At 35.0% G+C, this 18521-nt stretch overlaps 1 protein-coding gene across 2 annotated transcripts in view; it reads left to right on the top strand.

Moving 5' to 3' along the window:
* The window catches only part of LOC150106314 (alanine aminotransferase 2-like), a 51094-nt gene extending 32986 nt beyond the window's left edge, over nt 1-18108 (top strand). For both annotated transcript variants that reach the window (XM_090392352.1, XM_090392353.1), the window contains exons 10-13: nt 3182-3243; nt 12881-13036; nt 15814-15926; nt 16483-18108. In XM_090392352.1, coding sequence (XP_090248478.1) covers nt 3182-3243; nt 12881-13036; nt 15814-15926; nt 16483-16573 — 422 coding nt within the window. In that variant the 3' untranslated portion in view covers nt 16574-18108. The remainder of the gene's footprint in view (nt 1-3181; nt 3244-12880; nt 13037-15813; nt 15927-16482) is intronic.
* Nucleotides 18109-18521: the final 413 nt, after the last annotated feature.

Genomic DNA, 18521 nt, shown 5'->3' with positions numbered 1-18521 from the left:
TTAAGACTAATTAATTCTGTCTTATCTGGGGGGGGGGATTAAACATGGGCATAGCAGTTATTTGCCTGGAGTGTCTGTGTTTATTATTTTTGATATTTATTCCCTTTATATGCAGTTTTGTAACACCCACCAAGACCAATTACTGATAATTATATTGGGGATCAGTTATTTTCTCCTACTTGATATTCCCGATGATCGGAACTTAGGAAGTTTGGGTGCACGACAGGGAAGATGTTAAAATGCGCGCAAACTCACAGGAAGCGATCTGCACTATCTATTTTTATTTTTATTTTTTTATCACGGAAATTAAGTTAACCGAGGATGACATCACCGATTAACCAATTGGTATGTTTTTGTATTCACACGCCAGCCTCTGTGAACAGTCGGTAAAAATCACAAGAAGTTGCACATTTGAATGTACATTCAAATCCCATAGAAGTATAAATTTTAGTAAACCCCCTTTTCTAAAACTTAGAGAAATTTCGGTCGTCCAAAAATAACTGATTTCTCCTACCAATTCTCGTCCGAGACGGGTTGAGTCTACTAATTAGGATTTTTTATGCAATTTAATGCAGCTGGCTCGTCATTGATGCTCTTTATTAATGTCTGTCTGTCGACAAAATAAGGTGTTTTAAATAAATGCCTTTTTTATATAGCAAGCGCTTTTTATTTTTTATTTTTTACTTGGACATTATCCATTGTTGGATCCTACTTCGTCTCAATATGTACCCTGGATCCGACATGTTATTTACCACGATGTTCTTAACCTAAAAATAGTTGCTAGTTGGTTTCTACAAATATAGAGAAAATTTATATTTAAAGACTGCGCCACTCTATATCTGAATTAGTTCAAGAATTGAAGAAAAATCAACCCTCAACTATTTCTCCTTAATATATATACTGGCCGAGTATATTTGACTTACTTAATTTACCCGCCCTGGCTCGAATATTTCACGAATGGTGCAGTAAAAGAGATTCAGGCAAAATACAACTCCCGATTAACAAAAACAAACATTTAATATAAGCTATATAACACATACATAAATTCTACTTCTAATTTAAACAATAAAAACAAGTCAAACATTAGGCCAAGTCAATCACATTAGTTCAACCTTCCAAGCCTTCACATACACTTTCTCAGCTTCTGAGTTACAAAGTTCCTACACATATATAAATATAATAGAACTTCCTATCTAATCAGTTTTCACACACTTCTCAGTCATGCTATAAGTTCAAAATATCGCAGGCACTAATAGTTGAAAATATCTCTCTAACAATTCTTAACTTCAACTCTCAATCACGAAGAGTTTCCACAGTTGAGGTTAGGTTAAGCGTAGCGTAATTAACACTCAATTCTTCAAGCGTTGAAATAATACACTAAGATAGTCCTTACCGGAAATAGTTCCTAGTACATCAAATACGTTGTGAGCAAACTTTTAAATTATTTTTATTTCACTTAAGAACACATCTACAAGACTTATCCACAGTTATAATTAAAACACTATCAATCGCGCTTCAGAAATCCAGACATCGACTGCAGGGTACTTCAACTATCCTTGTTACCACTCATAAACTAATTAAAACGCTGTGCGGTTCTCCTTAGGGCAAATCGGAAATAAGCCGCAATTCTAGACCAACTGGGTTTATTCAGAATTCTTCCTTGAACGTCCAGCTTTTTATATTATCCGATTACAGCATCAATTTCCCTTTTATTATTACTGCTGGCTTCACTTTCAGCTAACTATAAAATTCACTTCGTCCTTGCTCACTTATAAAAATTATCCTCTTAACTCCTGCCCTTAAGAACCTTTCATTTACTTCTACTTCTCTAGTTTATGCCCTTGCTTCCTTTCACTTCCAAGTTTTCCTCCCAACTCTTTACTTTTTACATATTTTTTTTTTATTCTCTCTTCCAGCCCTCGCGCTCGTTTATTTTACGCGTTTCCATGACAACAAATAAACGTAAACATTTTCGCTAACGTTACATAAGGTTATACCACTACATTCAGTTATTACATAACGTTAAACTTTCACAAACAAGAATAAATGGAATATTTGCATTTCAAAGAATGCGTAGTTAAATTACAAATACAAGTTCTTATAATATTGACATAACAATAAATAAAATAGCTTAATAATATTTAATACAGAATCTTATTACTATTAACACATCTTTGATTAAACAATTAAATATTAGATATAATTAAGGTAATTACATGATATCAAATTATAATTTAAGTTATTTACATTAAATAATATTTACAAATGTAGCCTTTGTGATGGAAGATCATGTTGGATTCTGAAGCAAATAATAATTACTCTAATATCTACATAATTAGAATCCAACACCATCATCGTGAACGATAATGCTAACAACGTGCCACCGAAACTAATGCGGTACTGGTAAATCATGATATTTTCCTTTTTGATCTATTTTATCGAACAAAATTAACACAGAAATACCTAATAGAAAAATGTCAGTCGGACAGGGCGTCACACGACAGGTTTTGGTGTGATTTTATGAACACTTGGCTTGTCACAGTGTATTAAGCTGGAATGTTACCACATATCTGCATTTTGCTAATAGCTATAGACTCTCTTAGATGTAGCAGCGGTTCATTCGAACCCAACTAAGCTAAACAAGTTAGGTTGACAAATAGGAAATTTGACTAAAGGAGGTAAATTCAACAGTCAATAATAATCTTCAACTTCTCCTTGCGCGTTAAGCTCATTGACCTGTCACGCTCAACTAACTTGGCTTCATAAAAACCTAATTAATGCTCTGAACAGAACAGTTACTCGTATTCGCATAGTTTGCTATGTCTGTCAATTGCGTATACAGTATTCTCAGACTGGTTTGTCGGACAAAAACCCTCGACTTCCGTATGAGACCCGCTTTCCACTGAACTCACTTTCTGTTGAAAAGCTTTAAAAGTTCTTTATGTTCTAGACAGGATTCGAGCCCAGATATGTCCACCCAAAGGGCATCGTCGATACTGACTGAGATGCAGATGTTCTTAAAATGATAATAATTATTAGAACTATAATTATAATAATTTCAATAGTAGCAATTTATTTCTTCTTCTGGTGGTAGAACAGCGTCTGGCAACAGCATATCAACATTTAAAATAAAAACTTAATCTGAATCGTATATTTCTCTCTTACCTTCCTTTTCAGGTAGTTATGTACTGCATTACAAATTCTCCCAAGCCGTCTGAACCATCTTACGAGCTCTTTGTAAAAGTAAGCAATACTTTTTATTCTTCTGCTATTATTTCCATTTTCAGTTTTCAGATGAAAAATTATCTATTTTGTATTTTAATGTCCTTCATTATTTATGTCCAAAAATTTGAAAAAAAAATTTTTATTTTCGAATTTCGTTAATAAAATAATGAGATTGCGCAGCCATTTTTTCTTACATACATTCGCATTAATTGTATGTACTTTTAAAGCACTGCGTAATTATGCAGCCATAAAAATGCATATCAGCAATAAATGTAGAAACCCTTTTAGAAACCCTTAAGATATTATTCTCAAAGCACGCTCAAACATATGTTTACAAAATAATGCCAGCATTTTAAATTCATATTGTTTCAAATAATAATTTCAAAAAGAAGCCAAATGATTTTCTGCTTCTGTTTTATCTAAATTACGACGAATTATGTTCACTTGTTCCAAGATTTTTGTGCGCATGCGCACTCATTTCAGTTAATTAGTACGTCAAGATTGTAACTCGTTAACAAAAAAAAGTCAGTGTATTTTATGTTTCGTAAAGTTTGAGTCAATGATTGATGTACGAAGCAAACATTCTATCAGGTTAATCCACCTGATTATATGGTGGATAATAATCTACTTAAGCCCTTAGATTTTTTTTTCTTTGTTTCCTCCCATGAGGTTAAAAGATAAAGTAAATCATTAAAAATTGGTTCACCAGAAGACCTAAAACACAAACTTAAAGATACAGTTGCAGAGCAAATGGAGCGCACGCACACACACACATAGGCGCGCGCGCGGCAAGAGCTACAGATTACAGATTGAATGTATGCCAACTGCATATAAAACTCACGAGATAAACTTGTAGTTACCGGTTTAAATACAATATTTTATTTTATCATAATCAATCGATAAATAGAATAAATAAATAAATCGATAAATATTATATAGACATCTATTATAAAGATCTTTCTGAAAATGTCATGAACATCCCAGTTCACAACGTCACACTCATTGGTGGCGATTTTAATGCCCAAATTGGTAAAGATATTGTTAGTACTACTAAAAATGCAGATAAATATACTTATCATGAAACTACAAATAACAATGGACATTCTCTTATGAACTTCTGCAATAACGATAACATGGTAATCATCCAAACCAAATTTCCACATCCAAAAGGGAGACTATGGACCTGGGAACATCCAAATGGTTCTCATTCCCAAATAGACCACATCGTAATCAATGGAAAGTGGTCAGATCGATCAAGACTGTGGAGCATATAATACGGTTAAACTAAACTCTGACCACAGAATAATCAGCGCCCACATTAAACTTTCACTAAAAGCCTCTAAAAATAACAGGCCTAAAAAGAAACCATACAACTGGGACAAACTAAATAACGCACAAATTGCAGCATCTTTCCACAGCACATTTGAAGACAATATGAAAAACATTCTTAAAGATCCAGTTAATGAAATGTATAACGGCATCATTGAAGCAATAAACACAACATCCAACAAAATTCTTGGAAACAACAACAAAAAAAAAACACTCTGAAAAATGGATTACCCCTGAAACTGAAAAATATATAATGAAAGAAATAAAGCAAGGAAACTCTACCGCTTAAACAGGAATGAAATAAATAAAGATAAACTAGGCATTTTAAATAACAAGGTCAATGAACTAATAATCAGAGACAAAGAAAATTAAATAAATAAATACTGCGAGGAACTTGAAAATTATAATAAAACTGGGGATACTAGAAACACTTTTCAAATGATAAATTATATCTGTCACCATAAAACAAAAAGAAGTGGAAATATTGTCACACTTGACCAAAAAAAAAAAAAAAAAACGGTAGACAGCTAGCAGTAAATTCGAATTCGATGAAAGAATGGAGAAACTACTTTCAAGAATTACTCAATGTTGATAATCCCCAACATTCAAGTCAGCTAGCGGACCTGCATCTAACCACCGCTCTACCAATAAATTGTGAAGACTTCACTGAAAAAGAACTAAAAATAGCAATAGATGAACCAAAGCAGGAGTGTCCCCAGAGATTGATGGAATCAGAGCAGAAGCTTTCAAAAATGCTGGGTATAGTACATATTCCAATCTCCTTGCCATAATGAATCAGGCTTTAAACACTGAAATAATACCTCAACAATGGAAACAAGGCCTTATTGTCCCTATACCCCAAAAGGGCAGTCTTAATAGAATGAATAACTACAGAGATATTACTTTGCTATCAACCACAGTTAAAATCTACAATAGGATGATACTCAATAGAATAGAACCTTACTTAATACCACTTTTAAGAAAAAACCAAGCTGGATTTATAAAAAAAAACGATGTACAGTAGAACAGATACATTGCATCAGAAGAATCATAGAAGGTTCACGTGATAAAAAATTACCACTCATTTTAACCTTTATAGACTTCAAAAAAACCTTTAACTCCATTAATAGAGAAGCAATGTTCAAAATACTCAGCTTCTATGGTCTACCCTCAAAACTCATACAAGCAAGCTCAGCGCCTTATAAAGATTACAATCTACAGTAATCTTTAAAACAGAAACATCTGAATCCTTTCCGGTGACAACAGGAGTCCTGCAAGGTGATGTACTAGCACCTTATTTGTGTTTAGTATGCTTGGACTATATCTTCCGGACCATCAACACAGAAGATCTTGGTTTTAACATCAGAACATCCACCCACGCCATGCAAATAACTGATCTTAGCTTTGCTGACGATGTTGTACTTATTGATACAGAACCAACAAATTCTCAAAAACATCTCAATCTACTAGAGGCACAGGCTAAACTTATTGGTCTGCAGATCAACATCCAAAAGTCCAAAGTATTCTCAATAGGTTGTGAAAACTTTATTCTTCATATCAACAATAAACCCTTAGAAAGAGTAAAGGACTTTCAATACCTTGGATTGTACCTCAGCAATGCAGAAAATTATATTAGAAAACGTAAACAACTGGCTCTAGTCTTCCATAACAAACTCCGCCCCATCTGGAAATCATCATTAAAGACAAAATTAAGACTATGCCATGCAACCAGTAGATCCGTTTTCTTGTATGGTTCTCAAACCTGGAACAATAAGTACCAAAAAAAAACTACAGATCTAATTAACTCCTTTGGAACTACATGTCTCAGACTGATCCTTGGATACACCTGGATGGACCGCGTCACTAACTCTGCTGTGCTAAATCTGGCTAAGCAAGAACCACTTGTCAATATAATCAAAAAACTACAACTCAGATGGCTTGGGCATCAACTCAGACATCCTGAAGTCTCACCCTTTTTGGAATCCCTCATCCTGTACAAACCAGAAGATGGCAATCGCAGTAGAGGAAGACCATGCAAACAGTTTTGGCAATATATGGGAAACCATCAGCAGGCTGAATTGTAAAACTCCATCTGACATCTACCAGTTAGCTCAAGATAGAGAGACTTGGAAGACCATAATTTGCAATATTTAATTTTTAATATAAATCTCTTTTCCCTTTTCACGTTGTATCACATTGTGAATAAACTATAATGATGATGATGATCATCAATCATTATCATTAAAGATGTTCAAAGTTCTTGAACACCTTTAATATCAAATAAAGAGTTATTATGCTTGGAGGGACAAAGTATGACGTATGTTTATATGTCATACTTTGTTTGTTTATATCTCATGTTTATACAGTCTAGATGGCTACAGCGCGCATGAATCTAGATAGTACCTGACGAGAAGTTACATGTTCCTACGCCACAAGGGAAAAGTACGTGTGTTGGTTAGCTGTTCGAAATAAAAATTCACTCATCCAACTGCGACGATATTTTCGAATGCATTTTAAAAATTCTTGACAATCCAAGAAAACATCTAGTCATGGTAAAAGAGGTTTTTTAGAAACTGGAAATATTCTTGATCGAACAAGAGACCGCTGCTCATTTTGGCATCTTCGGTTCAACACACTGTTGGGAACCACAAGTTCCTCACAAGTTTGCATCGAATTCTCTAAAAAAGGGATTGTTCCCCTACAACTTACAGATTCGACATGCTTTGGAAGTGGATGAGAAAGAAATGTTTATGCGACTGGGCAATGATAATAGACTCGATACGACATTTCGCATCTTTTGAAAAGTGAATATGGCGTGCGTTGACCACATCAGGTTATTTAAAATGTCTCCAGTAGCCCAGAGTGAATAATGTGTGGTATGAATTAATGATTAATCGCATTTATGGTCTTTGTTGAATTAGTAATAACGAAGAAACGCGTCCGAACACTAATAAGTTGTTCGCGGTCTCTCAAGTGGAAGAGGTTAAAGACAGAGTGATTTGTAATATGATGGCATATGCCCCCACAGTAGGAAAAGATCACATGTGGTTGTTAATCTGGACTAAATTGAGAGATCACCAAGGATTGTTACTTTATCAATCAGTGATGCTATCCGAAACATTGATAAAGGTATGCTGGTTTGCCCACTGTAAAAAATGAGATTTCGATTGAATGCGATCTGTGTGACAAACCTTCCTCGCATTGCATCGTATTAAGTGCATGGTAAAAAAAAAAAAGTTCACGAGTCTGCCTATCTATCGACACGTTTTTCTCGTGCATGGTAATGTTTTTATTTTTTATTAAAAGTGTTTGAAAAAAATTGGTCTACTTAGTATATCCATTTGAGTCTGTACACGTTAATCTCTGATCTTGTTAGATCAGAGATTAAGTGAATTCAGGTTCAGAGAACTAAGTATTAATTTGCCGATGTACAATTCAAAAATATTCTTACCGTTAAAATCCTATACTGCCAGGGCACTGCACATATCTTCTTCAGACAGCATGCTTCTTCACATATGCCATGTACGTTGAAGCCAAAACAATTCGCAATCATCAACGCGAGCGGTACACTTTTTTTGTTTTCAAAAAAACAAAAAACAAAAACGATTTGGTCGTTAACTAACATTATATCACTCAACACTGGTTTTACAGTTTCTTGAACTTAACACTGAAAGACAGTTAACTTACACTAAACATATTATACGTCTGAACGAGACGCAGGAATCCCTCACTCTGGCTGTCGCATCAATGGTCTTTAATACTGTACAATAACAATGTATAATATTCGTTATCGGACTTTTACTTGTCACGTCTTTTCCGACTTCCAATATATTCCGAGACAGAAACTTTGTATACAAAACGCCATATACAAATCCTGAAAAAGTGAAGACTTCACTCTTTAGCTTTCAAGCTTTTTCGTCTGCTTTTCTACCACATATACATTCTAGTTAACGATTATTAATTCAGTTTTTATTGCATATACACTTCAGCCTAAGCTCGTGCAATTATGGCTATCGCGCGAACCTTATGTACGAAAGCATCATTCAGTAGGGAACAAAATACATGCTTTTAAATAACCAGCAGTATTCTTTTATCTTCTCGCATGTATACAAACGTCCTCTGCGTCAAAACCACGCCAGTGACGAACTTAAATTTTCGAGAATGAACGCGCACATGTTGCATTTTCCTAATGTAACATCGTTAAATAAGACGTCGTTTATTTAACTTAAAGATTATACAATTTTTTAAAACTTTAATACATTAGTAACACTTTTAACAGAATAAAAACTATAAATTATTTACTTACTGTTCACGTTTGGTTTATTCTAACATTTTTAACAACACACGTACATATATATGCGTGCATTACTGACTTTAACTGTGATAGTATATTAAGTATGCTTTCAGATATTACGTAACCAAACTAGCTTCATTTTTTTTTATTTGTTTATGTAATTAACATCTATCACTTTTTATCAGTTTAACTACGAAACTAATTTTTACTTTTTATTCGGTAATAAAAATAAAATAAAAATTAGTTTAATAGTTAAATGATTGATGATTCAAAACTGAACAATGTTAATTATGGTATTAAACAAAAAAAAAGTTCTTTTGATTATAATATTTGATAGCAGTATAAGAGGCTATAATTTAAGAACACTTCAACGGATTTTATTAGGGAATATGTGGCTATCAATGTTGACGATTGGAATATGTTTCTTCATACTTGCATTCTGTTCACTAGTCAAGTGATTATGTCAGTGTACTAGGAATGGCGTTGCTTTTATTGAAATAATATTCGACGCATACAAATATATGCATATTCCACACAAAATATATCAACTATTTAGTAATTAAGGTAGTGAGAAAGCCGAAATTACAAATCATGGAACCATGATGACGACGCCATTTCCAAACGTTGTACTTTTAGCCTTCTGAATGGGCGAATTTCTTTAAGATGTTTACCATCAGAAGCGATTTGATCACCTGGCAACATCCCTTTGCAAGGAAAATGTTGAAAAGTGCGAACGCATAGAGCATCATTAGACATTCTAAACATTAAAGTTTAAACAGTTGCTGGCATTTGTTTATACAAAATTTCATATGATGGTAATGTGTGGGTTTACCACACAGATCTTGCAGTTTTTCAGTAGGAAAAAAAAAACAACTAACAATGAAATAAATTTGACCAATCATGCGTGATGTTTAGAAAAATGCAGCAAAGTATACAGTTGTAAGGAACTTAGATACAAATACTGCATAACGATGTTTACAATTGCCAGAAACCTTGGGTGACTCTTTCAGAAGTAGAGGTCGACATGGAGTTTTTTTTTTGTGTGTGTGTGTGTGTGTCTTATCGCACGAACTGATAATTCCGGAAAGAGCGCTTTTGTTATCATGAATTCTTTTATATAGCGGGATTGGAACAATTTACTTGTTCTTCTGAAGATATACAGGGTGATTCAAAATTCCACGTACAAACTTTGAGGGGAGGTAGAGAACATCAAAATCAACTATATTCACATAGGAAAGCATGACCGGGAAAAAAGCAAGACAGAGCGCTGTCGAACAGCACCACCTATCACAAAGTGATAGGTGACGCTGTTCGACAGCGCTTCAGGTGAGCAATTGGTGATTCCTTATTCAATCTTTCGACGTCCTACAGAGAAATTGCGTCGTTTTATGAACGCTGAAATAGCAGACATGCATCTCGTTTACGGGTTAGCTGACGGTAATGGACGAGCCGTTGTACGAATGTATCGCGAAAGGTACCCAAACAGACGTATACCGCATCACCAAATGTTTGCGCATTTGCATCAGAATTTGTGTGACTATGGATCATTCAGGGATCGTAGGTATGATAGTGGGCGGCTACGATCGACGCGAAATCCCGCCATGAAAGAGGAGGTGTTGCATGCGATGGACAATAATCCAGAGACAAGCACACGTGCCGTCGTCTCTGCTATAGGAGTATCTCGATCCAGTGTACTGCACGTTTTGCACTCTGAGTCCTTACATCCATTTCATCTGCAACGGGTCCAGTTACTGATGGTCGAAGATTATCTTGGACGTGTGGAATTCGCGCAGTGGTTTCTGCAGAAAAGTGCTGTAGAGCCGGATTTTCCACTTGTGTTTTGTTCACGGATGAAGCTTCATTTACTCGCGAAGGGGTCTTCAATCACCACAGTGATCATGTGTGGGCCCATGAGAATCCACATGCTGTGCGATCACATGCTGCATAACAACGCTTCGCCATTAATGTATGGGAAGGTATCGTCGCTGACTGTTTAGTCAGCCCATACCTGTTACCACCCCGACTGGACTCCCAGAAGTATCGGACCTTTCTGGAAGAATTTTTGCCGGATTCACTGAACAATGTTCCAATGACTGTGCATCGGCAGATGTGGTTCCAACACGACGGGGCTCCAACCTATTTTAGCATTTCTGTGCATCAGTATTTGGACATGTCCTTTGGGGCTCAATGGATCAGGTGAGTGTGGACCCCACGCTCATCTGATTTATCGAGCATTGATTTCTTTCTGTGGGGAATACTTAAAACCACAGTGCACGAAATGCTTGTTGCCTCTCACATGGACCTGGTGGCAAGAATCGCCATCGCCGCTGTTAATATCCAGGAAACTTCAGGTATTTTCGAAAATATACGGCAATCAATGCGTCGTCGGTGTCTGGCATGCATCACTGCTAATGGTCGTAACTTTGAGCACCTGATGTGGAACCATATTATGTATACAACTACTATTGAACTGTTTAGTTACGCCTAATAAATTTTTTACACTGCTTACTGCCTTGTGTCATTTATGTATCTTTGTGTCCCTGTTAGTACCTTCCGGTGGCGTTTCTGGTCACGCTTTCCTATGTGAATATGGTTGATTTTGATGTTCTCTCCCTCCCCTCAAAGTTTGTACATGGATTTTGAACCACCATGTATTTCCTGGATGTAGCAAAAAACTTCATTCCCTAGAAATAATGCTCCATCTGAGAAAAAAAAAAAAATATATATATATATATATATATATATATATTGACTATGATGAATTATGATTATGATAGTGAAAAAATAATGCAAAAATAATATTTTTATTTATTGTTACTGTTAACAAGAAAAAAGAATAATGATATTTTAAATTAAAAAACAAAAATCAGCTAACACCTTTTTATTTCCATATAGGGAGTAGGCGAGGCCGTATTAGCCCTATCTAACTTTTGGAGACTGAGTGGGCAGTTCAATCTCCACTGGTACTTAATCAGAGATAGCTGGCCCAAGGCTATCACTAATTAAGCATCATGCAGTGAAGAGAATGGCTCAACAAGTGTCGCCATCTCGTGGTCCCTAACCCTAACACAATATATTTAATATCTGAAATAATGTGGGTTCTACGGTCGATTTTCTTGAGTTTACTGGATGAAAAACCCGAGTTTCCGGGAGAAAAAACCTGCTTGCCCGTGCCAGAGATCGATTAACTCGGGAACTCGTCGAAAACAGGCTTAGAAAAATTTTCTCTAGTCGCCGACTAGCCTTGAAACCAAGTCTTCCTTCGTGCGGTCAAGCGCAGTGGTATGCAAACGCCACATCCACTGAGCTACACAGGCTCATTATTGAAATATAAAATAGAAATAAAAAATTTTCATTTATAAAGATGGTGTGTGTGCGTGTGTGTGTGTGTGTGTGTGTTGTCATGGATTTTTTAAAAAAATAAATGAGTGAATGAATGAATAAATAAATAAATATTATTTATGTTTTAGATGGAGCATTATTTTCTGAGAGCGAATTTTTTTTTCCTCTTGGAAAATTTGCCGGAGCGGAAAAAAAATCTATCTAGGACGTCTCTCATCTTTATGAAACACAAGAACTAGTGTTCCAGATCTTAGAAATTCCCTTGTTAGACCTTATGCAGGATATCTTCGGATGGGGGACGAGGGACACAATAAAATATAGTTATTGCTAAATGTAATAATTATTATTAACCGCTACCTCTCCTCTACAAACACCTCCCTCCTTTGAAGTTACAGAAATGGGACGTGCATTGCGTGAATATCACAACTTTCCATGTTGGAGACACGTCTCCTGCAGTCTTAGCATTCTAATCCTGTCACGTAGGGGAAACTTTATAGGTCTTTCTAAGACCACGTTATGTGATTAGTTCCTCAATGAGCATCAGTACTCTTCTCCTCCCTTTATGAGAGGGAAAAGCAAGATCTGATCTGCAATGATTCCATTTTATTTAGCGATTATTGTGATGGACCACATACTAAACATAGCAATTTCAGTATAGTAATGTTTTGAATGATTCTTTTGTATTTAAAGGAGAAGACAGCCATTCTCCAGTCTCTCAAGGAAAGAGCAGACGTATGCTATGAAATCCTAAACAGTGTGGAAGGTTTAAGATGTAACAGAGTGGTCGGTGCAATGTACGTTTATCCGGAGATTCTCCTTCCGCCGAAAGCTATCGAAGCAGCTAAGGTAAGCACGTGCATGTTAGTTAGTTATTCGCATGTGACGTCATTTTTAACGCCGTATGGTCACTCTCTTACCTCATTGGGTTTTGGGAGTGAAACCTTATGCTAGAAGAAGTGGTAGGGTAGCAGATGCCCTTTCCACAAAGAGTTAGTAGGACAACCACTAACATCCATTCCCCTAGCGGGATTGTAACCCGTAGCCTCTTGGTTGGAGAGCGCCAACCACTCGGCCACCCAGGCCAGCACTTGCATGTTCTATACACATTTTACATTCTGTTTCTTTTGAAATATAGACCTTCCAAGTGGTGGAAGATCTATATTTGGAAGGTTCTGGGAGGGAAATAGCCACGTTGAGAAATTTCTTTTCCTATTTTGATAGCATGAGAAAGAAAAATATTTCTGCCAGTATATTCAAAAGAATATGTTTAAAATTAACTTTCAGTATTTTGTGTACGTCATACTAATCATGAACATTCTTCTTCGAAATGTTAGGAGCTATTTTCATTTTCATTTTTGTTTTTTTTTTAAGCTACGGACATTTTGCAGTATCGATAACTTTTAACCAACAGAATATGTTAGTTCGGTAATCCGACTGCTTTCACACTTATAACTAAACTTCTAAAAAACGTAAAACCCAGTAAGGTTTTAGTTTTATTTGATTACAATTGCAGGTGAACTTTTAGGACTAATTTCTCTTTCAACGGTAGTGATATATCTTCGCTACAATCAATGACGACAAATCTTGCTATGACGTCACGTGTGATGTAATCATAATGTAATATAGATTAGTAAAATAGAAGCATGTATTTAAATCCTTAGAAATTTTGGATAGGTAAAATGACAAAATACAAGTGAATGAACGGGATTTTGCGCAAGCAAAAACGAATCAAGTTTAATTAACGAAACGTGACAGTAAGTGTTTTACAAAAACCGTGATCGCGATCCTCAGTGTGATATACAAATCAAGGACATCACTGACTCCCTTACTTCACTTACTGTACTTATTTTATAATAAACGAGGTTCAGATCTCGATTTTTACACCTATAATGCATATTACATTAAAGTAGCATATTGCAGTTTGGATGTTTTTCTCCGAAAAACCTCAAGTTTCCAACTGCCATCGCAATGGTCACACCTATTGCAAGTGAAAAGAACAGGTTTCCCTCTCCAAATGTAATAGAAAAACAATTATATAAAAATACACCATTTTAGCCCACTTTTAAAACTTTTACATTAAATTGAAAAAGATGAGGCACTAAAAATGTAATTGTTAAATATGAACATAAAATATGCCTTCAAAGAGAAATCTTATGAAAGAGAAAACTAATGAAAATTTTAGCATATATGAACTTTAATATACTAAAATTTTTCATACCATATATTCAATTAAAATTTTATCAGAGGATATTAGACGCGAGAGAACGTATATGTAACGTTTTGTTTCAGCATTAGTTAACCCTTTCAACATAACGGCTAAAGATAAAGCTAAACGTTTTCGTTTTTGGAGAAATGATGACATTATTTGTAATCTCGGGTTTAGGTTTAAGATCACTGATTCGGTTCATTCACCTCACTAGCTTGAAACTCATTTCATTTCTGAATTATTGATTTTATTTCTTAAAAATATATTCATAGAAAAAATTCAAAGTATGTGGGGATGTTCTGAATATTACAAATTCTACATACTAACGTTGTCGAGTATTTATTCACAAAAACGGTCAATTGCTCAGCACTGATACTTTTTAAAGGAAGTGATTTTCTTTTCAGTGAGATCAGAAAATCAAATTTGGAATGCTGGAGAGATTAAGGCATTCTTTGCTTCAGACCACAGATTTACTTAACTTTTTTTAATTCATAGGCTAATCCATACATTGACAGCATTCTCACGAAAAGTACCTGGAGAACAGTGACGAATTCTCCATGCTTGCTATGCAAGCTCATTAATTGAGAAAGAAGTAATATTTATTTGTTAATAAATGCATTCAGTAATAAGCATTCCATTTAGGCTTCTATTTTTGTAGACAGAAGAGTAGACAGTAGACAGAAGCTTGCGCGGCAATAATTGAGCTTTGCGTTGTGTATCGAAGGTCGATGCTTGCTCGTCTAGTCAAAGCTACCTTGGCTTGCTCGGTTATAGGAGCTTACAGGTCCTCGCAGCAGCACTGTGATTTCATGCGCGCATAGCCATTTCACGTCATCTCACTCTGTTGCTTAAACACAGGCCATACGCAGTCAGGGTAGCTCTAGCCAGTGAGCTTCAGTCAGCCTTTACAAGTGTGCGCATTGCTTATGAAAATGAAGTTACAACCAACATTTTATGAAGATATTATTGACCAGTTAATAAAGAAGAATCGCATGGTAGGATTTGTATTCAAGTAGCTAAATTGAAAAAGATAGAATATCATTTGTAAAATAAATGTTGTGTTTGTATGATTAAATGTACATAAATTTCTAAACATATAGTTTTAAATGGTCAGTAATTCATTATTCCGCTAATAAGACTTCAATCACACCTCTCACTCCCTGATTGATAACAAGAGCAAGCGTGAATTTCAAGACCAACATTCGCCCCTGCTGGAGAATTAAATAGCCCTGTTAATAAATATATTGTAGACTGACCATTTCTACATTTTCTTAATCAGCAGTTTCACACGAAAAAATCGTTCACATAGCATTTAACTAAACCCGGAAAGAATGCAGAAAATATCTATAGCTTGAGTTGAGATAAACTAGAAGCAACCTTAAAACCCAAACTCAGTCAAATATTCTTTTTCAATTAGGCTCGTGGTGAAGAGCCAGATGAATTCTATGCTATGGAACTTCTGGAGTCTGTTGGTATTTGTGTTGTTCCAGGATGTCTCTTTGGGCAGAAACCGGGGACCTATCACTTCAGGTATGGTAATGTGCGTGCTTCTCCAAATAGGAATTAATCTTATTCTATTTATAAGACTTTATAACAAATGTAAATTATTTAAATAACTAAATTAAATTAAATTTAGTTGCTGGTTTGGAATTAGATCGAACGAGATAAAAATAAAATTGGAGATGAAGTCTCGGGATTTTGAAATATGATTCGGAAATTGCTATGGTTCGGAATTGATTGAAATAGAGGCTTCTGTCTTAATAAAAACATTTTAAAAAATAATGAAGACTAAAGAATTATCCTTAGCCACTATCTGTGTATCAGAGATTTACAGCTCAATAAAACCTTGCTGGTCATAATTTCCACTTCTTTCTCGCAGGTGGCGCTTTTTTGTAAATCAAAATTTTATGAAGTCGGTGCTTTCTTTAATTAATCGAAATGCATGTTTTTTGTAAGTTAATTTGGTAGCATGGTTTTTTTTCGGATTTATGAAAGTGATCGTGTGATAAAATGATCATGCTTATATAAATTTAATGTTTTTTTTCTCTTAATCAAGGTTCCTAATGCCTGAATGCTGTATTTTCAGGTTGACATTCTTGCCCCAGATGGACAGACTGAAAATCATTTTGGATCGAATCAAACAGTTTCAGATACAGTTCATGGAAAAATATAAATAGTGAGACTTCTCAAGTCCTTCTAGCTCATTAAAATAGTACGATGTGATGAATTAGTTACGACAAGAGTCAGAGTAAAGTTTAATATTCGAAGTCATTGAGATTAGGCTAGCCAGTACCTGTTTCACTACATAATTTTCATAACCGTCCGCCTAGCCGAGGTCTTTAACATCGAAATATGTGTTAGTATTTACGACTGCTGGTTTGTAATTTAGAATAAGTTCATAATATTAAAAAATATAATCCCAAGATGTGATCTCCATGATGAAATTGCAAAATGACTGTCAGTAGATGAGCGGTTCCTTTCTCCCCACGCCCATCTCTAACGTATCTTTTCCAGTTATAGTATTTATGTTTTTGTTTTGTTTTTTATTGATGGCTGCTACCTAAATCAACATGAAATCCGAATCTAAAATAAACAACAACAACAAAAAGGTTTCAGACAGTTTATTCCATAGTAATCGTTAACGCTAGCTATTACAGTTAATAACTTAAACTCGAGTTCATTTACTTTCATTGGACGCTAAAGGTGAAATAATCGGAAAAACCTGGTACGAGTGAATCGGGCAGATTCTGAAGCACAGAAAGTGTTGAACCGATTTGTTCACATGATGTTCAGATGCTTTACAATTTGTGGATTGAAGTCATTTGCAAGGCAGCCGAGCAGTCGTCTCTTCGAAGTTAGTTTGGTTTCAATGCTGAAAATATTTTCATAATAACGTGTTTCGAATGTGTTTAGGAGTTATTTTTATACTGTGATCGAATGTTTCAAAAAATAAAATAAAATAAATAAAACTCAGGTGGAGTCTTCATCATCCTTTGCCAACTTAGCAATTTAATGTCGACACTTACAAGTATATCTAAATATTCTGCTGCTGCAGTCATGTGTAATGAAAAAGCTTATTAGTTTTTGCCACTGTCTTTAGGATAAACCTAATCATCTAGCAATTAAACTTTTTGTGGCATAACAGCAATGCTTTGGGAAGAATAGTTATCTGGAGAATATGTATCGGTTTAAAGAGGAAGAATAATAATTCGTTGCATTTTGGCCTCTTCAAATCACAATTATGCTCAATATCTCAATAAAATGTAAATAACTGTATAAAGACGTTTTCAGATTAAAATTCAGTGACTCACATCTTAGATCTCATTTGCTTGTATTAAAGAAAATTTTCTGTTCCGTACTGAATAACAAATGTGATTAGTGCAAACACCCTTCGCATAACCCAGAGGGGGAAAAAGCTTTCGTCGCGATCGTGTATTCTTCAAGATATCTTGTAATATGAAGAAATATTTATTCTTCGTGTCCACCCCAGCCACGACGGGTAGCATCATTATCTTTTTTTCTCATGACTTTAAAGTCATGACAGGTTCTTTTAACTGCAATAAAAAGAAAATGAGATCGATAGACTGGTAACACTTTTTGGAATTATGCAAAATGATCTTGTACACAATATCTGCCAGTTGTCACTACAAAGACAATTGTCATTTCCTAGTATGTATTGTGAATGTCTTTTTAATAAAGTAGTTTGATACTATTGAGTGTTTAAACTTTATTTTACTATAACTGTAAACCATTGCTTAAAAACTGAAAGTTTGACCAGACAAATATCACATCAACTATTAACCTTGAAGAAGGTAGAGACATCACAGTCTGAGAATCGTCCTAATTGAATTAATCGAATTCATAGTGAGTACAGATATCTTCATGTTTTCTAAACATCTGAATCTCGAATGGATTTCAAGACCAGGTAATCGGCTTCCTGTCAACTTCATTAGTGCAAAGTTTGTTAACCTGCTACGTGTTGTCAATATTTTCATATGTCTGTGACATGAAAATTTACTCAAATATTAAAAAGTAAACTAAACAAACTCACTAAGTTTTATGTAGCAATTTTAAATTGAACAAAATAATTTAATCTCAAGAGAAAAAAGCACAAATGTTACCATT

Source organism: Typopeltis vanoorti, chromosome 5 (assembly GCF_054136105.1).
Source record: "Typopeltis vanoorti isolate ZY-2024b chromosome 5, IOZ_Tvanoo_1.0, whole genome shotgun sequence".
In the NCBI taxonomy this organism is placed as follows: domain Eukaryota; kingdom Metazoa; phylum Arthropoda; class Arachnida; order Uropygi; family Thelyphonidae; genus Typopeltis; species Typopeltis vanoorti.
Note: the sequence above shows the minus strand (reverse complement) of the source record. Positions and strands in the feature narration are given on the sequence as shown.